The following is a 22786-nucleotide window of genomic DNA, read 5'->3' as shown; positions in this document are numbered from 1 at the left end:
CAGCCAGCCTATGTCTCTTGAGTGGAGAGTTTAAGCCATTCACATTTATTGAGAGAACTGATAGGTAAGGTAGATTACTGTTCATTCTGTTGGGTTGGATGTTGTTGCTTTGATTTCTCTCTTGAGCCATTGTATTATCTGGCCTTTAATCTTTGGGTTTTGGTTGTTTTTATATTCGTGAGTTTTTATTATGGTGTTCTGTGCGTAACACTGATTTGAGTACTTCTTGTAGGGCTGGTCTTGTCTTGGTGAATTCTCTGAGACTTTGCTTGTCTGAGAATGTCTTTATTTCTCCTTCATATATGAAGCTTAGTTTTGCAGGGAATAAGATTCTAGGGTGGGCATTGTTTTGTTTCAAAAGAGTGAGAATGGGGCCCCAGTCTCTCCTTGCTTGTAAAGTCTCATTAGAGAAGTCTGATGTTATTCGAATTGGCTTTCCCTTGTATGTCACTTGCTTCTTTCGTCTTACAGCTCTTAGAAGGGCCTCTTTAGTTGATATTTTGGTCAGTCTGATGACTGCATGTCATGACGTCTTCCCGTTTGCGTTGAATCTCCCAGGGGTCCTCTGAGCTTCTTGAACTTGTATATCGAGATTTTGAGCAAGGCCTGGGAAATTTTCCTCTATTATATCTTCAAATAGCTTGTCCAGCCCTTGGGTGTTGTCCTCTTCCCCTTCTGGTAACCCTATGACCCTCACATTAGGTTTCTTCACATAATCCCACATCTCTTGTAGGCTTTGCTCTTTTCTCTTGTTTCTCTGCTCTATCTCTGTGACGGTTTTATTTAGTTGGAGGGTGTTATCTTCAATCTCTGAGATTCTTTCTTCTGTTTTATCTGCCCTGTTCTTGAGACTTTCCACTGTATTTTGTAGTTCCTTGAATTGATTCTTCATTTCCAGGAGTTCGGTTAAATTTTTCTTCATTGTGTCTATTTCTTTAGTGAACTTTTGTTCTAGGTCCTGGAGGCTTTTTGTGGTTTCTTTGTGTTGGTTATTGAGTTGTTGTTGCAGCTCGGTGAGTGTTCTCCACATACGGAATTCCTCTTCTGTCATTTTGTTGCCTGATTTGGGTTGGTGTCCGTTTCTAGGGGGCTGGTGTTCCTCTTTGGGGGTGTGTTTTCCGTTTGGTTCTTCATATTTCCTGAGTTCCTTCGTTGATTTCTTCCCATGTTGATCAGTTGTTGTTTCTTTCCTTAGGTTTTTGTTTGGGTATTCACACGCCTTGTTTAGTTTCTGAGCCGTTAGGTGGTGTCTGTGGGTGAGATTCGACCACTCCTTGTAAATGAGTCAGTGGGTGCCGTGAAAAGGCTGTGTAAGATGCCGTCCCTGTCAGTAGGTGGCGCTTGCTTGGAGGAACAGGCTATGCTGTTGTTTTTGTGTCCTGTTATCAGCTCTTGTTCTGGGCGGAGCTGGGTTGGGTAAGCCTACTCTCAGGCACCTCCAATGCCGTTAGCAGGGGTCAAAGTTCTGTTCTCTGCTTCCAGGAAAAGCTGTCAGGGCAGGGCTGGAATGGTCCTGTTTAGCCAGAAAGTCTGGGTGTGGGGGTGGGGCTGTCTGAGACCCGCAGTCTGCAGCAGGCCTGGGTTCTTTCCACCCTCCTCAACTCCGCAGCTACTCCTGGGCCTCTGCCAGCAGGCCAGACCACACGCCACCAGGCCTCCCCGGATTGTGATGCCGGCGGGGAGGTTCCCTGCGCAGTAACGCCACCTGGGCTGGGCGGACGGCCTCCCTTTGGGGAGAGGGTTGCCCTCTAGGACGCTGATCTGCCCCTGGAGGCACACACACCTCAGCAGGCTGTTCACAAATATCCCTTCTGTGCCCCAGGCAATGCTAGACCTCGGTGCATGGGATCTGGTCTGCAGGTCCGACCTCTGGGTCCCAGAGTTCATACTGTATCCCCACCAGGGAGAGGAGTCCGGGTCCCAGTTCACCCACAGGGAGCCCAAGCTGTGTCTGTGTCTCTCAGCCTCTGCGTCAGCACCGTTCTCCTGGGAACACCGTGCCAGCAGCACCTGGGAGGGCTGGCAGGTAGGGAGCTCATAGTCTGAGTTCCCCTTAGTCAGCTGTAGGGTCCCAAAAGGGAAGGTCTCGTTCCCTGGAGGTGCCTCTGGCTGGTGGCTGTATTGTCTCTCTGGCCAGCCTCAGGTAGAGTCGGAGGAGGGGAGAAGGAGGCAATATGGCGCCTGTCGCGCGGCTCGGGTCTGTGCACACGGAGGTTCCCCAAAGGATTTGGGAGTCTGGTGCTGAGTCCGCTACAGGCTCACCGCTAGCTGGCGGCGGCCGTCTCTGGGCTGGTGTCCACAGGTTTCTCCACCCGCTGGGGAGCCCACCAGCAGTCCCAAATGCAGGGGAGGGGAAAGATGATTTATCCACCTACCTTTCCTGCTGGTCTCCGGGATGCTCCCGAGGTCTCAGCTTCCAGTTTACCTCCGCAGCCTCCTCCCGTGGAGTCTCCTGGGGTCTCAGGTAACACCCTCCTTCCGGCCCTCGTCTGCTGTATGCTTGCTTTCTTGCTTCTTTTTTTTAATTTCTGCTAGAATCTGTCTTTTCTCTGTATTTTTTCTTTAGTTGCTTGTTCTTTTGGAGTCATATCTAGGAAATAGTTGTCTAAATCAAGGTCATGAAGTTTTATTCCTTTTCTTCCTTTAAGAATTTTATAGTTTTTGGTCTTGCATTGAGGTCTTTGATTCATTTTGAGTTAATTTTTGTAGAAGGTGTTTGTTAGGGGTACAGCTTCATTGTTTTGCATGCGAATATCCAGTTGTTTGAGGGTCATTTGTTGAAAAGAGTGTCCCCATTGAAAGGTTCCCTTTTTAAAGATCAGACCATAGATGTATGGGTTTTATTCTGGGCTTTCAATTCTATTTCATTGATCTATAAGTCTATCCTTGTGCCAATATCACATTACCAGTTATCACACTGTCTTGATGACTGTGGCTTTGTAGTCAAGTTTGAAATCAAGAAATGTGAGTTGTATAAGAGGTCTCTGATCACCATTTATATTTCAATAATATTGATTTTATTAATATTTATTAAAAACTAGCCTATTTCACAGTCTTTGTCAGAAATGTAATCATATGCTGTCAAGAGTATTATACATGGAAATGGATGTTTATCTAGAATAAAATAAATGTGTCCTCCACCAATAAAAGTTGTAAAGGTTCTAAAATCAGTTTGGATAAATCAAAATTGAACAAATTTGGAAACCTCTGAGATAAGCTCTGCATATTAAATTTTCAGTAAATATTTAGTCAATTGTAACACACATAAAATAATCTTAAAATATGTTCTTTCTGTATTTTGAATTTTATTGAAGTATTTTTATTAGAAAAAATGTAGTTCATAGTAATAGTTGAATTTGGACAGTTCATGTTATTTTCTTTTTTTTCTTAAAGACGATTTCATGAAAGCACATAGTATATGGATTGTTGAAATTTGCTAAGCAAACATATTTTAAAGTAATGTATACACTTGTTATATACCTATAGTTAATGTATTAATTCAGTCATTGATTGAATACATCTTGGTGGTTTTTAGGAACTTAGGAGATTGTAGTGAACTAAAATAGGTGAACATTTCTTACCTCCCTGGAGAATATATTCTAATTAGGAGATGGAGACAACAAATGAAATAAATAAGTATTAGAAGGTGTAAGTGCTTTGGAGAAAATGAAAATCAATATACTTAATTTTGGGTGATGTTGGAATTTTAATTGAGATGGGCATAAAAAGTGATAATTGAGCTTGAAAGGGATGAGAGAGTTATTGGTATGTACATTTAGAGAAAAAGCAATTCAGATTGAAGTAATATCAAGTACAAAGGTCCTATGGTAGGAGCATGCTGGACATGTTGGAAAAAGAGCAATGAAGTCAGTGTGGTTAGGACAGAGCAAGTCAGCATGGAACAGAGAAGCACAGAATGGTGAGAGATGGGGTTAGAAGGTGAGATTGTAGAAAATGTTTTGGATTATTGTAAGGACTTTGGTATTTATTCTGAGCAAAACAGGGGGTGCTAAAATGATCTGACTCAAAAAGTGACATGATCTTACTCACCTTTTAAAAGGCTTACTTTGACAATTTTTTTGAGATCGATTAATGGGGGGAATAGGAACAGGATGGAAACTGGGAGACTAATTATGAGGTTATTGCAATAATTTATGTGCAAGATGGTGGTGACTTAGGTAGGCTAGGGTAATTGTGGTGGAGGTGGTGAGATGTCATCTCTGTAGATATATTTTAAAAGTAGAAACAAAAAGATTTTCTGGTGGAACATATGTAGGATATGAGAGTAAAAGATTACACTAAGATTCTTACCTGGTGGCAAACTGAAAGTATGGAAGGCTACCATTAATTGCTATAGGTAAGACTGTGGATGGAATAATTTTGGGGTGAAGAGCTGGAATTCAGTTTTGAACTTGTGATGAATCAAAATACACATACACTGAAGCTTAGATATAGCTCTATGCTCTTAATTTTGAACTATGATAGTGTGATAAAGATAGTATATCTTTTTTAGCATAGTAAATCTCCTTTAGGTGGGCCAAAATGGACTGGCCTTACATTTGGAGTAGGTCAGATGGACTATATGTGATTACTGTTGTTATTGCGTTTTTAGCAGTACAGGAGCAAGAAGCACACTTTGCTATGGGAAATCTATGTAGCAGTGCATGGCTTCTGGAAATTTATTTGCAAGAAACCATGGAGAATCCCATTAACCTTTACATTTTAAAGAATTATTAATGGGAATCTGAGAAACAGGTGACTGAATCTTTATACTTTCAACTTTTAAAATTTTCTTATCCCCAAGAGCATTCTAGTGATTTCAGTATTACCTTTTTTCTGTAATATTTCATTATCATTGTATCTAGTTTTATACTTCCATTTTCTTCAATTTGGATAAAACATTGTCTTTTTTTTACTATCTGTTAATGTTCATATAATTATATATGGTCCTCTTCATTTTATAAGATTTACTCCTCAGAAATTTTCATGTTCTGGTCATTATTCTAAATGAAACCATCTATGTGAATATGCTTTGTATTTAAAAAAAACTAAACTTCCTTTCTTTCCTCCCATTGTAAACTATAAATTTACTTTGATATTATTGAAATGATTTATAGTTTATAATGTAAGCATTATAATTTGTAAGTTCTTCTAAGTGATGAAAAAGAAACTAAACTAAGTATGTTTTGTATTTACCCTATTGAATCTTTGAATTAGTCAATATATAATAGAAAATAATTACTCTAATTAATATTACATTTTGTAACGTAGAGTAATGGTACTATTTCAACTCACTTAGCTTTATTCTTTTTATTTTACTAAAGTTACTATATTTTTAATGGAAATGTAATTTATTTCTTAGGGGAAAAAGTAGGTTAACAATGTTGTACCAATATGCAGTGAAACCAGTTGGGCCAGATTGAACAAAGTGCTGTAGCACAGCCTAGTGGGCAAACTTATTAACTGCAGAAATGTTCAGTTTCCTTAACTGTTTTAACAGTTGTCTTTTCTTTAAAAATTATGCAGAGAAATTTAAACTTAAAATGATCCTCTAAATCAAAATAAGATTTTAAAGTTGTATATTTATTATTAAGGCAGCAATGAGCTATTTTTATTATAGTAAATATGCAATTAAATGCTTCTCAATAACGAATTTAGTCTGGAAATTATACCCTCGTGTTTTTGATAAAATTTCATTTAGACCAGAAAATGTATAAAGAGAATTAGTTATCTTTGATATAATTGTCTGACCCCTTTACTCCCACTACTCATGGAAAAAAACCCCTGAAAGTAAGCTATATTATATTTTAAAAATTATATTTGTGTGAACATTCAGTAATTAGTTCTCAATAAAGTAGGTATTTATGTTAAATACATGTATATTTACCTCCAGTATGATTATATCATACATATTTTCCTAGTCCAATTGAGTTTTATTGGTTCCTAGTTTGACATTCCTAGTTATATATACCTGTCTTTTCCCACTGTTTTTCTTTGTCCTTATTTTTAAATTTTAAATATTTCAAACATGTCAAAAAGTTTAGAGAATTTAACATCCAGTTATACAAACCTTAACATTTTGCTGTAGCATTTGTTTTACGTTTTTAGAGATATAGCAATTATTTTGATTACTTATTTTATGTATGTTTTTATGTGTACAGTTTATACTTACATATTGCTAAACCATATATAATATTGTTTTGCAAGGTTTTAAACATTATATCATGGTATCATCCTGTTTTTATTTTTCTAAAACTTGCTTTCTTTGTTTAACCCTATATTTTGAGAGTTATGTCAAAATTTAGATTCGTTTAAATCTAATTTTATTAATTTTGACTGTTAACTATAATTCTCTTGCATGGATATTCTACAGTTTATCCATTGTTGTGTTGATTTAGTTTATCTAAATTTTTTCCAGTATTAACAGTGCTCAATGGACATCTCTCTTCATGGATTCTTGTGCCTGCTTGAGAATTTCTCTAGGGTAGAAGTAAGATTTCTGGATCATGGAGTATAGATATCCATTTTCAGTTCACTAGATACTTCAAAATGGCTCTCCAAACTGATTGAAATGATTTACAATCCTGAGAGGAATGTATTGGTTGCTTTATCTCTCCTGCAACTTTTGGAATTGTCAGACTTTTAAATGCTTCCGAACTGATGATTGTGAAATGGTAACTCATTGTTTTAATTTTGCATTTTATGACTGATGAAGTTAAGCATCTGTTTAATGTCTCGTTGGGTTTCTCTATGGCATTGTATGTAATACTGTGATGTTTTGTCTTTTTCTTATTAAACTCAGGGAGTTCTTTATTCTGAATGCATATCTTTTGTTAACTATACACACTGCAATAAAATTTTTCCCAGACTGTGGTTTCTCTTTTTACTTTGTTTATCTTATTTTACTACTCACAAGTGTTAAAAAATTCTTAATATAGTCAAATTTATCATTTTTTAATAGTCTGTGCTTTTTTTTTTATCTAGGTCAAGAAATCTTTTGTTTTCCCTTTTAATTTAATGAAGTCCCATTTATTTATTTTTGTTGTTGCTGTAATTGCCTTTGGGGTCTTAGTTATAAATTATTTGCCTACACCAATATCTGGAAGAGTTTTTCCTACATTTTCTTCTAGAATTTTTATTGTTTCATGCCTTAACATTTAAGTCTTTTATCCATCTTGAAATTTTTGTGAGTAGTAAGAGATAGGGGGTTCTGTCTCATTCTTCTGCATGTGACTATCCAATTTTCCGAGCACCATTTATTGAATAGGGTTTCTTTCCCCCAGTGTTATATTGTTGCCTGCTTTGTCAAATATCAGTTGGTTGTAGGTAATTGGTTTCATAAAGTTTTTCTTGACATTTGTTCTAAAAGTTTTAAAGTTTGTCCTTTCACATTTTAGTGTTGAATCCATTCGGAATGGATTTTTTGTATATGATGTGAGGTGGGAATCTGATTTTTTTCCCCCTAAAATGTGACAAGCAGTTGTTTGCTATCTTAATTGAATAGTGCAACCTTCCTCCACTGATTTTTAAGGTCAACGTTAACATATGTGGGAGTCTGTTTCTAGAGCTTCTGTTATCCTCCATGTTCTAGGTAGCATCCCTCTACTAATGCCACACTGTCTTAATTTCTATCACTTTATAATAAGTAGAATGAGTGTACATGAAACTGTTATTTCTCTTTAGAATTATTTTGATTTTCCTTGCCTTTGGCTCTTCCACATGCATTTTAGATTTAGCTTGATAAAATCCATGGAAGACATGATAGGAATTTTGATTAAAACTGCACTGAACTTTATAGATTTAATTTGGGCAGACTGACAGCCTTGTGATATTTGTTCTTTTTATCCCCAAATAGTAAATCTCTCCACTTATGTAATTCCTCTTTTAGGTCTTTTAATGAAGTTTTATATTTTTTAATGAGAGGGTTTTTCTCTTTTTTTTAAGATTTATTTTCAGGACTCTTGTGTATCCTTTTTCTTTGTAACGGGTATCTTTAAATTTTTATTTGATGTTATATAATTGGTTATTGGCAGTATATAGAAATGCTGTTTATTTTATTTATTCATCTTTGATCTAGGAAATTCATAGAGCTCTTTTACTAGTTTGGCTATAGATTTTTTTGAATTTTCTTTCATAATCAAATAATGTTCAAATAAGGACAGTTTTATTTAATCTTTTCTTGTATTAGTATAAGCACTCACACGAGAGAGAGGGAGAAAGAGGGAGGGAAAGAGAGAGATAGATAGATATTGAAGTTGATTTACTAGGCTAGTGTCTCCAGGACAGTGTAGAATAGAAGTGGTGATACAAGGGATCTGTAGCTCATTCCTGACTTTAAAGAGAAGGCTCTTACCTTTGATTCTTAAATATAAAATAGGATTTAGCGTTTTCATATTTATCCTTTATCAGGTTAAAGCATTGCTGCTTTCTTTTTTTGCTTGTTTGTTAGATATTATTTTTACACAAATGAATCTTTCATTTTATGAATGCTGAATGATTTTTCTGTATCTATTGATATAACCAGTTTTTCTATTTTCATCTGTTAATGTGGTGAATTACATCAATATATTTTCTTAAATTAAACTATTCGTGTATTTTTGGTGTAATCCCCCTTTGTGTTGATACATTCTTCTTTGTTCATTTTTTTTCTATGTTCATTCATATACATTTGCTGTATAAAATTTAGGATTTGGTTTGTTAAGATTTGTGCACCCATTTTCACTTATTCTGTTGGCCTATAATTTTATTTTTATGTTGCTTGTAGTAGGCTAAAATGGCCCTCAAAAAAAAATCCATGTCCTAAATTCCTGAAACCTGTGAATGCTATCTTATATGGCCTCCTAGCCCTCCCTGCTGTCACCCCCACAGATGTGATTCAGTAAGGATCTTGAGATAGGGAGATTATCCAGGTGGGCCCTAAATACATAAGGTGATACCTTATGTGTCACCATAAGGTAGAGGCAGAGAGAGAAAGACAATGTGAAGATGAAACAGAGTTTGATGATGATGACCTTGAATACTAGATTGATGTGGTCACAAGCCAAGGAAAGCTGGTAGTCACTGGAAGCTGATTGCTAGAAGAGACAAGGAACTGATTTTTCCTAGAGCCTTCTGAAACAGCATGGCCTGTTGACATCTTGATTTTGGTCAGGTGATACTGAAATTGGACATGTGGTTCCAGACCTGTGGGGGAATAAATTTCTGTTGTTTTAAGCCACCAGTTTGTGGTAGTTTGTTACGGCTAATTCAGGAAACTGATTCACTACCATTTTCTGATTTTGCCATTAAAAATGTCTCATAAATTGCATTGGGGAACTTTCCTTCTATCCCCCTCTATAATATTTTGAATAAGTTTGAGATACCTATTTCTTCAATGTTTGATAAGAGTCAAATAAAAAACCATCTAGGACCTCTCCTCTCTCTCCTTCTCTCCTGCTCTCTTCCTCCTTCCCCCTGAAGTTACTACCTCTTCCTTATTAACAGTTTCATCATTGCTTTCATGAAGTCTCTGAGACCCCTAATTCAGAAACAGGTATTTATAGTGAGCTGGGGTCTTGCCTCAATCTTGATATTTAGTGATATTGTAAATTAATATATTAGTGATATTTTAAATTAGTGATCTTGCAAATTCATATATCCAAACCAAGTCTATGGATGGCTTTGTTCAGTGTCAAAGTTACAAGACTCACTTGACTAAGCCCACAGCTCCATGGAAGCTGTAGCTTGAGAAGCTTTCCACAGCATTTTTTCAGACTCTTTCATTAATAAAGAAGGCCCCAGCCATCAAGAAGTGAATCTAAATTCCAGTTTCTCATTTCACATGGAACACTTTTGGTTCTGTTATCCCACAACAACTGTGCTTTCAGCAACTGGTGCCTACTTTTTGGCTAAGAGAACAGTAGGCCTGAGGCTTTAGCTCTGCTCATCTTTTCTTTCATTTCTGTTTTGTTTGTAAGCTACAGTTCTGTGTGTAGGAACAAAAACCTTTCTGTTGAAAACCTTCTCTGTTTTTAGCAGAAAAATATTAAAAGTTCAGGTTTATAGTGTGGCATGAAACGAAATACTTTAGTGTTTAGAGATAAACATCTGGATTGGGGACAGTAGAGAGAGGGGTTAAAGTTTAAGTGTAGGCAGAATGGTAGAGCTCACTATAATTTTTAATTCTTTATAATTTCTTTGAGGCTTTAAGTGTAAATTAAATTTTGTGGGTTTTTTTTGCAATTCTGTATTTTGTTTTGATAAATAGTATTGCAGATATCTAAAATTTTTAGTACTACTAACTACATATATAGTGTATGATTGTATTTTCAGCTTAATTGTCTTTTGTTTTTATTATCATTTCCTATCCTTTAATTACTATTTGGCATTTCAAATTGTCAAAACTTGGGAGATGACCCCAAAGTTCATATAATTAAAAAAATTTTAATTATAAAGCTGTTGAAATTTCTACTTAATTATCTGATTGTCTCATTTCTCTAATTTAATTGGTTGAGGTCAGTTTTTGTTGTATTTGATATCCCTCTCTTTGGAGCATACTCACATAGTGAATTAATCCCTCAATAATTCTGATAGTGCTGTGTTTTTTTCCTCAAAGGAAATAGCTTAATGGTAACTTGATTTAAATAGCACGTTAAAGTTAAACCTTAGTGGCAGTTTCTTGTTTTTAGCTATCCCGCGCTTTGTTCCTATTGCTTGCATCTCTGTTCAGAACATCTCTGTTCTCTAGTTTCTGATATTTACCTTAGACCCTACCTTTGAACCGTTGTGCTACTGTTTTAGATTACTGCCTTCAGTTAATTTTGTTACATTCAAAACTTGACACTTTCAAAATCCTTAAAGTATTATCTCAGGATTTCCTTATATCCTCTTTAGCCTGCCTCTTCTCATCCCACTGTCCAAAGATGATTTCCAAAATGAAAATCAACCATTGTATTAGAAACCGGCAGCTCCCAGGACTTCTCTCTCTGGTGGATGTGGTCCAGACTTGGTACTTAGGCAAATATTAATCTCTAAACATAGCTGACAATGTTTGAATCACCATGCAATAGTTATATCTTAAGAGCCTTCCAGTTTAGATTCTTTTATCATTAAGCTGGCTTCTTTTTTCCTTTTTGCCATTAAGGCAATGAATGGCATAAGGGAAGCTATGAATGGACGATATGGGAAGACTGCAGCTTATTATTTCAAGCCTGAGGGCAGTCAGGGAAAGTATTAGGTATACAGAAAAGAGGGGGCAAGGAAAATCTTGTCCCTTCTATCCTTGTATGTTGTGATGGAGGAGAAAGAAGATAGAGGTAAGGGGATGCTCAGCCGTATGTTTCAATTTCTTCTTTTTGGGTTTTGATCTAGGAGGAGGATATGTTTTGGTTAAATTGAATAGTAGCTTTTACCCTTCTTAATATTTGAGATTCTTGGAAGGGAATTACCTCTTAGGATGCCCTGTGGGCAAAGGTAATTCATTATGAACTTGCAGTGCATCATGATGAGAAAGGCCAAGAAAAGGCCAGACTTAGCTTCCGGAACTATCCTTTGTTCCAGTGTGACATGAAGGACATAAAAATAACTACATGTCCCTGCTGTGACGCCCACCTATAGTGAGGGATGAGGTGACTTTTTAGAATAGCCTGCAGAATAGACAGCTTGTGCCATAGCCGAATAGAGGATTATTAAGAGACTAAGAGGAGTCAACAGTACCTGTGGGAACTAAAGTGAAATCAAGTTAGTAGTGGAGCACAATCCTGTCTAAGTTGAGAAGAACTAGACTAAATTAGATGAGCTGTAGTTTGTAGCAGCAGAACCCTACAGAACACCTAGATACTTTCTTGGAGAACAGCAAAGAAAGGTATAGAAATAGCAGAAATAGAGAATTTATCCAAAGGAGCTATTTATTAGACTAAAATTTAGTAGGTGGCTTTAAAGAAAAATCTGGCAAGTGTACTGTTGAGGAAAATCAGATCAAAAATAGAGAAATAAGGGCCGGGCGCGGTGGCTCACGCCTGTAATCCCAGCTCTCTGGGAGGCCGAGGCAGGTGGATTGCTCAAGGTCAGGAGTTCGAAACCAGCCTGAGCGAGACGCCGTCTCTACTAAAAATAGAAAGAAATTAATTGGCCAACTATATATATAGAAAAAAATTAGCCGGGCGTGGTGGCGCATGCCTGTAGTCCCAGCTACTCGGGAGGCTGAGGCATCAGGATTGCTTGAGCCCAGGACCCGGGAGTTTGAGGTTGCTGTGAGCTAGGCTCACACCACGGCACTCACTCTAGCCTGGGCAACAAAGGAAGACTCTGTTTCAAAAAAAAAAAAAATAGAGAAATAAAGTACATTTGTTTGTGAGTAATTTTTCAAAGCCACAAGAGTCAACAGAGAAGAGTTTGTAACAACTGAAACTTGGGAATGCACAAGGTTAAAGCTTCTTCTTTACTGCTGTTACCTCCTAAGAGATTTATGGAAGATATCATCATACTTTCCTGTTTCATCCTACAAATGTGACCATAGTTAGAGATGCCATGCTTACAGTTCATGAGGAATCTTGGAAAGTCTTGTTGCTTCTTGCCTCAGTGGTATCAGATGAGGGGTTGGGGCCACATGCGACCTTCTGGATGCTTAAATGTGGTCTTTTGACTGAATCCAAATTTTAAAGAAGAAATACTTAGGACAGAATGTAATAATATCTTATAATTTTGAATCCTATGTCTTTGTATTCTCAGGGCTTAGATGTTTTTGCTTGTTGTGAGGATCAACAAAACTATTATAATAGGCTCTAGCCATGGAGATTTATAGGCATACATATTTCTGAGGTATTTTTAACAGTATTCATTACAAAATACAATTGAGTGTTAACTTTATTGGTTAAAGGGTTCCATTAGCAAATGTTCTGTGATTTTATTCCCAAATTAGTTATGGAGATTAATTATTTCATAGCCAATTAAAAACAGTCGTCTCACAGCATGTATGTGTATGTGTTTGTGAGAGGTAGTTCGGTGTTATTAAAAGTTAACTTGCTATGTGTGTAAAGGGCTGCAAGTAAAAGTGTCAGTTCTTCTATACTATAGTTATGCATAGCTTAATGATGGAGATACACTCTGAGAAATGCATAATTAGGTGATTTCATCCTGCAAACATCATAGAGTGTTCTTACACAAACCTAGATGATACAGCCTGCTACACACCTAGGCTGTATGGTTAAAGCCTTTTGCTCCTAGGCTACGAACGTGTACAGTGTGTTACTGTACTGAATACTGTAGGGAGTTGTAACACAATGATAAGTATTTGTGTATCTACATATATCTAACCTTAGAAAAGGTATAGTGAAAAAAGGCATTATAATCTTAATGGGACCACTGTCATATATATGGTCTGTTGTTGACCAAATTGTCATTATGAAGTACATGACTGTACTTGATGTAATGGATTTAGGATTCCTGAGATTTAAAGATTAATAAATTATTAACCCAAGAGTGGGAAGAGATAGTGAAAAAAGAACAGAAAGTTAACTTGGGTTTAGAATATGAATATGTAGATAGTAGCGGCTAGCAGTTTAGGAGGCAACAAACAATCTAGTTAGAAAAAGAGCAACCAATGTGGCTAGTCCAGGAACTATGAAGAAAACAGAGGAGAACACATGAGGAAAACAAAACCCATAGTGCTTCCAAGCCTTTTTCTTATTTTGGGCTACACAAAAATGATACTGTTTGTACAATCAATAGTTCACACAAAAGTAAACTGACAAGGCTGCTTGCTGTTGGACTCCTTTGGCCTTACCTGGCTACTCTGAGGAGCACACTTGTAACCCATTTAACATACTGATTTGGGAATCTTTGTCTTAGGCTGGTGGTTCTCAAACTTTAGCAAACATCAGAATTACCTGGCATATTTGGCCTAAATAAATAAATAAATAAATTACAATTGCTGGGCCCTGTCCCAGAGTTTCTGATTCAATAGGTCTGAGGTGGGACCTGGGAATTTGCACTTTTAGTGAGTTCCTTCGTGAAATTGATGCTACTGTCTCAGAGATATTCTTTGAGAATCTCTGCTCTCTAAAAGAGGTTAAGTAACCTGATTACCTTGTGACAAATAATGAAGCAGCGAAAGATTGTTTCTGAGGTGATAGTGATTAGATAATTGTCTGTCTCACTCATTTCTATTTCATTGTTAATAACCAGGCTCAATAGGATGATATTTTTCAATACCCTGTGACTTATTCTAGATAGATTCATATCTTAGAAGCATCTAACATAGATTATCACTGGAGTATGAATGGTAATTTGTTTAAAACAGAAAAATCGAACTTCAAACTTCATGTCTATTATAGTGTGTGCCTTTCACTTTTAAAGGAGATCTGCAATACCTACATTTGTCACAAGATGGCATCAAAGGGCTGAAGATTTTGGTTGACATTTGAGTTTTTGAGACTACTGTTGGGTTACATGTATTTATATTTCATATCTATTCAAACCAGTCATAGATAAAGAAATTTAAACTATGAGGTATTTATTTTTATTAGATTTGAATGAGATACTGGTATTTTCATGTCAAAATACTTTCTTATTTACTTATATTGATGAAAAAATATTGGTGTAATAATATCAAATATCATATTTTTCCCAGAAGAACTTCAAACTAATTCAATTTAGCAAACATTTAGGAGATGTTACTATTCTATGATCTATAAAAGTCTTACTGTGCTAGTATAACGTATAGTCCATGACTCCCGTGAATTTCAGATTCAGTTGAGGAAAACAGAAATGTATATACAATTCAATTAGAGGACAAAATCATTACAAAGTCATCATGTACAATGTTGTGTTTGTGTGATAAGACCTATACAAACAATATGAACTGGAATGATGGAGAGTTAAAGAAAAAATTTAAATGGTATTTTACAAAAACATCCTGTATCAGTTGAAAATACATTGCTGAACCTTCCTTTTACTGTGATTATCTATAGTGTTATAATTTATTCAAATGTGAGAAACTGTTTAGCAATATAGAGGGCTGTGTTTGACATAAAATTTCAGCAAATACTCTCTTGAAATATGAACTCACATTTTATTTTATGACAATATGATTTTTTTCCTGATTAATTAAAAAGGGTTTTTCAGAAGAGGATGAAGGGTTTTCTGGTCACAAAGGCATTAATTATAATATACTTAGATTTCTGGAGTCTTAAAAACATATCTATTAAAAAATCAAAAGTAGAATGGCCATTAACAGGGGCTGTGGGAAGGGAAAAGCGGTGATGCTGTTTAATGGGTGTACAGAGTTTCTGTTTTGCAAGAAAAGTTTTGGAGATGTTTCACAACAATGTGAATATGATTAACACTGCTGAAGTGTGTACTTAAAAATGGTTAAGATGGTAAATTTTGTGTTATATGTTTTGTACCACAATAAAAAAAAAATCAAATGTCTTACTACAAATTATGAACAATTAATAGGTTTTTTTTATTGAGGATCAACAATGTTAAGTAGCACTTAGGAACTACTTAAAAGAAATAAAAACCCCTTTAAGCATGTAATATAAGATTAACCTAATATTAACAGCTAATTTGTTAGAAGTCTAATATATACCAGGTAATGCACTAGACATTTTATATAAATTATTTCTAATCTTCAGTCCTCAAAACAATATAGAAAAATAGGTATCATCATCTTTATCCCCACCCCTTTTGGGACAAGTTGTTGCTCTGTTGCTCTAGAGTGCAGTGGCATCACTGTAGCTCACAGCAACCTCAAACTCATGGGCTCAAGTGATTCTCCTGCCTCAGTCTCCCAAGTAGCTGGGACTACAGGTGTTGCCATCACAACTGGCTAATTTTTCTATTTTTAGTAGAGATGGGATCTCACTTTTGCTCAGGCTGATCTTGAACTCCTGGCTTCAAGCAATCCTCCTGCCTCAGCCTCCCAGAGTGCTAGGATTACAGGCGTGAGCTATTGCACCCAGCCATTATTTCCCTATTTTATCATTAAGGAAACTAAGTTTTATAGATATGAAGTTTCAGTACCTTGTTGAAGACTGCAAAGTTTCTAATCTTGGAGTTGGTATTTAAAGCCAACTGTTTAGCTTCAAAATCCATTTTCTATATATTGCACCATGCCTCTAATTTAAATAAAAAATAAAGAATACAAATGAGCAATCAGTAATTTGTCACTCTAGTTTGGTATTTCTACTATCAGTAAATGTTGTCTATTTCATTAGAATTATTCTGACAAAATTAAAGGAAAGGATAAATTATTTAATTTATGGCAGTAGATAATGTGGATTACTTTAGAAGGATAACCATATAATTGTTTGTTGGCTTGAATTTTTGTCTTTTTGTTTGTTTTTAACTTTTGAGAACACTAATTTCTTTTCCCTGTGTCTTCATGTACAGGTTATGTGGGTATGTAATTTGTGCCGAAAACAACAAGAAATCCTCACTAAATCAGGAGCATGGTTTTATAATAGTGGATCTAATACACCACAGCAACCTGATCAAAAGGTTCTTCGAGGACTGAGAAATGAGGAGGCTCCTCAGGAGAAGAAAGCAAAACTACATGAGCCGCCCCAGTTCCAAAGACCCCCAGGTGACTTATCTGTACCTGCAGTGGAGAAAAGTCGATCTCATGGGCTCACAAGACAGGATTCTATTAAAAATGGGTCAGGCGTGAAGCACCAAATTGCCAGTGACATAGCTTCAGACAGGTAAACATTTTGTTTACTCTTTAGGTAAATGTATTCTTTTTAATCTTCATTACAAACTAAAATAAAAATATGTGAAATGTTTAGCTAACAGTGAGTAGCCTAAATGAGATGTAAATTTTCATATGTTTTTTGTAAATGCCATATATGATATTCAGGACTTCAAGCTGTTATAGGTTTGAACTATCTTAAGTTTGATGTGGGAATGTTAGGTTATCAGATAGATTTCCCAGAATAAACAAGTGAAATAAAACAGGGAACTTAGATAGGAAGTTATTGTCATAGGAAAGACAAAGTGGGATAGGAGCACTGGGAATGAAGAAGAGTTGGTTTTAAGACACTTTATGCAGCTTGGATTGATGGGACTAACTGAAGTGGGAGTTAAGAGAATGGGGGAGGTTGACAATACCTCCAAAGGTTCTGTCCTGGGCAAAGGGTGATGGGGATTTTGAAGCAAGTAAATGCATATCAAACAGCAGGTTTATAGTGAAGTTTCATGAGATGGATATATCCATGGGCTAACTGTGTTGTAACTATTTTGGCTCAGTTCTATGAGTTTGTGTATGTTTAAAGGGTAAGACTCTTAAAAACATTATATAGAGTTCTTAATTTCTTCCTTTGCAAGGGGGGAAAGGAAAGATTTTCATGAGAAGATTATTTTTCAATACCTATTCCTCTGTTTGAATATAATATCTTTTAAAAATCTGATTTATACTCTTTCTATTGCTTAGAAGTGGCAGGTGCATTTCTACATAAGTACAAAAGTCACACATTTCTATAAAAACAAATATAAATTGTACTTACACCATGGTGGTATCAGTTATAACAAGTAAGACAATTGGAAGTCACTTTAGATAGTGCCTAAAGTCATCACCTTGATGTGTTGCTATGTTTTGAGAGAATAATTAAATGATGGCTGCACCAGTTCTTTTGCAGAGTAGTGAAAGTAAAAGAGAACATTTAATCCTATCTTTGGGGAAAACAGTGGTGGTTTCATGGCTGGAATACTTTTTGCACATCTCAGGAAAATATATCAGGAACTCAAGATTTTAAGGTTAGAAGACTGTCTTAAATTGAGATCCATCTTAAGCTGAAAAAGGCTTGAGTGTGGTTTTATCTTGAAGGCAGTCCCAGGAACCACCTATAGAGAAAGGTTAAAACAATTCAGTTAATAGAGAACACAATACTGGGTGCATTCAAGAACTGGTTACCTCTTTTGGCAATTGTCTTAATCTTACGGGGGCTTCTGGGAGACAAGGTAGAATGACCTCAGAGGTAACCCACATAATGGGCTAGGAAGCTAGAGTATTTATCCATCAACTCTCCTTTAATATTGGTGCAGGGGTTGTTAATTCTCTGGGATTCAGCAGCCATACATGTTCCTGTGCCAGAGAAAGTACTCAGACACTGAGTGTCTGTCACAAATGCTTACAGTAAGAAAACTGCTATGTAGGAAATGGTGAATGATTCCGCAGTGTGGATGGGATGGATGCTGGCAGTAATGGCTACTGGAAGTCCCTAAAATGACAACTATAATGGTCAAAGTATATGAAAAAAATGGAAAGGTAATAACCAGTGGAGATAGAATTAAAAAAAATGAATAAGTAAAATGGATAATGGGAACATAGACCCATTCTTTAAAAGCTAGGTAGCTGTAAGACATAGCTTTTTTGGAGCATAGAGAGTCAGGTTTAGGAAGAAGAAAAGGAAATACTAAAATGTTAGATCACATAATAGAATATTAATTTTTAAATGCATTTCTTTAGGAAGTTGTGCACATTAAAAGTAAATTCAGTAGAAAATGTCTGACTAGAGATGTCAGATGCCAGTTCTCCTCAGGAAGAAGAACCAAAGTTATAAGTGAATAATTATAACTTGAATAGAATATCAAGAGGAGAGTGCTAGAGCATAGCAGAGAATTCACGAGCTGAAACTTGGGCACAGAAAAAGAAGAAAGCAAGAGGCTGGCAGAGATGAGGTGGGAACCTGGGGACTTGGCATTTTGTGGGAGTGTTTGGCTCTCCTTTCACCCATGGTGGACTGCTGATATCCGAACTGTTGGAGAGCTCCTCTGCCCTCAAAACACCAAACTGGTGTGGGCAGCAATCTGGGGACATCTTGAGGGCATTGTACCAGACTGCAAACTTAGGCCGGTGACTTGAACTCCCCCTGGATTAGAGCATCGGCAGCAGGGCGCCATAGTTGGGATGCAGCCATCAGGGAACTGTGTTCTGCCTAGGAAGCCTCAGCTCATGTGTGTCTACATCACAGGTGTCCCCGCTGACATTCTCTAGTGCCTGCTTGGAGGGTGGCATCTGCACAGGGCTGGCTGGACTCAAGGGAGCTGCAGGGTTGCCTGTGGTCTAGCCCTCAGGGACCACTTCTCCTAAGGGAAGGGAGAGTGCAGCAAACCAAGGGAACACCCCCTGGAACTAAGGAAACCAGAGTGTGTGCTTTCCTGAGCTGAGAGCTTCCTGCTTGTGTGCTGGCAATGGCAGTGCCGCTTCCATCAGAGACACAAATGCTGTGCTTGGCTCTGCAAGGGAGGAATATAATACTATCTCACCAGCCAAGCAGCCTCAGTGCGTAGGCCCAGATGTGGACCAGGGTACTTCCCTCTGGTGCAGACACATCGGTGGCCGATCCCATGGGAAAATTGGCACAGGCATGCTGGACAGCCTTTCTGGGCCTCACAGGGGTGATTGTATCCCCACTGGCAGTGTGGTCATCTGGCCTGGGATTGTGTGAAAGGCAGGGTCCCCACCCCACCTCTGCTCCCCAGCAGGAGAGCTAGGGAGCTTTGTATTTTTGGCTGAGAGAGGAGGCTTTGCACTGCAGCCATTTCGGCAGTGAGCCCGAGGGCAGGCGTCTTTTATGACATTGCAGCCTAGAGGTAGACAGCGGTGTCTGATTGAACTGAGCATCCTGAGTGCTGGGATTGGGTTGTAACAGGTATGACAGGAAAACAAATTGCATTCCTGCCTGCTGGCTATGGTGCTGTGGCAGCCCCCTCCCTGCTATGCTGAAACCTTGGTGCATTTCACCAGGAGATCTCCCACCATCTGTGTCAGGGGGTGGTGCTTGCTCATGTCACTGGGGGACCCCAAGGTAGGCTTGCCTGGTCCAGGTCCGCCCAGCTTCTGCCCCTAACCTAACTCCTGGATGAACAAGGAGCTCAGGCTACTGTGCACTGCACAGACCAGCCCATTGCCTGCAACAATTGAGAGCTTCTTTTGGTAAACAAAGATCAAGCACAAACTCAACTACTACTGCCATTGCTGCCTGGCCTGGAGGTTAAACTTCACAACCCAATACAAAATCTGCTGACACAAGTATACAGGGCTTAGAAGCAAGATACTACTAAGGAACTACTTAAAACCTTTCCTGGCCCCTCAGGAGGCCGTGAGCATACTCATATGACCAGGACACCACTATTACAATCAGCATTTGAGAAAACCACCACACTAAGGCTATCTGCAACCAAGGAATTCATACAGAGTGTTTGTCACTGAAAGCACCCAGAAGCAAAGTCAAACAACCCTATATAACATACAATATAGTCACATCCTCAAGGGAAAAACAAATCCTGTCCGAATGAAAGTAAATTCAAAAAGAAGGAGAAGATTAATTTCTCCAGATGAGAAGGAACCAGCATAACAATTCTGGAAGTATGAAAAAACCAGTGTGTTGACACCCCAATGGATCATACTCTTTGTCAATGGATCTTAACCAGGCCATGTGTGGTGGCTTATACCTATAATCCCAACACTTTGAAAGGCTTAGGCAGGGAATCACTTTGAAGCCAAGAGTTCTAGAATAGCCTGGGCAACATAGTGATACCCTGTCATTACAAAATATGTTTTTTAAAATTTAGTCGGGCATGTTGGCATGTGCCTGTAGTCCCTGCTACTCGGGAAGCTGAGGTAGGGTGATCACTGGAGCCAGGTATTTGAGGTTGCAGTGAGCTGTGATCGTGCCACTGCACTCCAACCTGGGCAACAGAGTGAGATCCTGTCCCTTTAAAAAAAAGGGGGGTGGCGGTAAGCAAATTGAAACTTTTGAAATATCAGATACAGAATTTAAAATAATAATTTTAAAGAGGCCCAAGAGAAATCTGAAAATCAATACAAGAAATCAGAAAATCAATTCAGGATATGAATGAAAAATTTACCAAAAAGATATAGATATTTTAAAAAAAACTTCTGGAAATGAAAAATTCATTGAAAAAAATTACAAAATACAGTTGAAAACTTTACCAATAGACTAGACCAAGCAGAAGAAAGAATCTTAGAATTTGAAGACAAGTCTTTCAAATTAATCCAATCAGACAAAAATAAAGAAAAAGAAATTTTAAAAAGTGAGCAAAACTTTCAAGAAGTATGGGTTTACTTAAAATGTTCAAACCTACAAATCATAGGTATTCCCAAGGGAGAAGAAAAAGCAAAAAGTTTGGAAAAACCTATTTAAGGAAATATTGAGGAAAACTTCCCCTAGTCTTGCTAGAAACTTAGACATGCAGATGCAGAAAGCTAACAGAACTCCAGAGAAATACATTGAAAGTTGCAAGTCTTACTAAACTATTACACAAATGAGGCTATAAAGCAACTACATAACAATTAACATTATGGAAAGAACATTATGGCAGGAATTACCATTTGATCCAGCAATCTGAGTACCTACCCAAAGGAAAAGAAATCATTATATCAAAAAGATACTTGTGCTCATATGTTTATCACAGTACTATATTCACAGTAGCAAAGATATGGAATAAACCAAGTGTACATGATTGGGTGATTGAATAAAGAAAATGCAGTATACACACACACACACACACAACATGGAATGCTACTCAGCCATAAAAACAAATGGATCATGTCATTTGTAGCAACATGGATGGAACTGGAGGCCTTCATCTTAAATGAAATAACTTATTAATAGAAATAGAAAGTCAAATACCATGTTTCTCACTTATAAGAGGGAGCTAAATAATGTGTACACATGGACATAGAGAATGAAATAATAGACATTGGAGACTCAGAATGTTGAGGGAGTGGGAGGGGTGTGAAGAAAGAAAAATTACTTAATGAGAACAATGTACACTACACTAAAAGTCCAGACTTCACCGCTGTACACTATATCCATGTAAGAAAACTGCATTTGTACCACCTTAAATCTATAATTTTTTTCTTTTGCCTGGCTGCTATTACTAATAAATGCATACTTAATGACTTCAGTATCCTGTAATTATATTCTTCCTTTCTGAACTTCCCAAAAGTCAAACTAACAGCTCCTTTTGTTTATAAAAATTACTTTTAGTCAGAGAAGTTAGAGTTTAATATCAGATTTGATAGTTATGCCTAGAAAATGAAATTGGTTATAATTTGTATAAACTTTAATTTGGGAAACACTTTCTCTTCCAAGAATAATTTAATGCTTTTCATAAGCTAAAAAGAGCATTTGTTTTAATTTTAAATACAGATTCTACAGTAATTTATTAGGCATGTACCTATAGCCAATAATTCTTTCCCCTACAGCAAGGGGTCAGTAAACTATGCCCATGAGCCAAATTTGGCTTGCCCCCGCCCCCCCAGTTGTTTTTTTTTTGTAAATAAAATTTTACTGGAACACAGCCACATCTGTTCATTTACTTATTCTCTGTGGTTGCTTTTGGCTGTAGTTCCAGAGGTAAGTTGTTATAAGAGATCATATGGGCCTCAAAGCCCAAAATATTCACTCTCTGACCTTTTAGAGAAAAAGTTTGCCAATCTCTGCCACAGGGAATAGTTCATTCTCTTTGTGCTGTGGAAGTTTCTCCTTTCTTTGTCTGTCTTTTGTCACCATTTAAATTATTTCAGTTAAGCCTGTTTTCTCGTTCTCCCCTCTCCTACCTTCTCTATCAGCTTCTAGTCATCTTTTTCTCTGTCTCTCTCTCTTCTTTCATATCAGAATGGGTCTTCTAGCAGTATTTGAATTGAATGGTGAAGTGGAGCTAATGATAAGGAATGTAAGTTCAGTTTAAAGTATTAATAATTTGTTTCTTCAGTGCCATTCAGAAATCGAAGGCCTCAAAAAGAAAACCTTCAGTTCAATTAAATTTAAATCTCTAT

The 22786-nt window shown here is 37.0% G+C and overlaps 1 protein-coding gene across 38 annotated transcripts in view; it reads left to right on the top strand.

The window, feature by feature from the left end:
• RIMS2 (regulating synaptic membrane exocytosis 2) overlaps positions 1 to 22786 on the top strand; it is a 614692-nt gene that overhangs the window by 184564 nt on the left and 407342 nt on the right. For all 38 annotated transcript variants that reach the window (XM_020288967.2, XM_076005085.1, XM_076005081.1 and 35 more), the window contains one exon: positions 16372 to 16682. In XM_020288967.2, coding sequence (XP_020144556.1) covers positions 16372 to 16682 — 311 coding nt within the window. The remainder of the gene's footprint in view (positions 1 to 16371; positions 16683 to 22786) is intronic.

Source organism: Microcebus murinus, chromosome 7 (genome assembly GCF_040939455.1).
Source record: "Microcebus murinus isolate Inina chromosome 7, M.murinus_Inina_mat1.0, whole genome shotgun sequence".
Taxonomy (NCBI): domain Eukaryota; kingdom Metazoa; phylum Chordata; class Mammalia; order Primates; family Cheirogaleidae; genus Microcebus; species Microcebus murinus.
The sequence above is the reverse complement of the archived record's forward strand: the minus strand, read 5'-3'. Positions and strand labels throughout refer to the sequence as shown.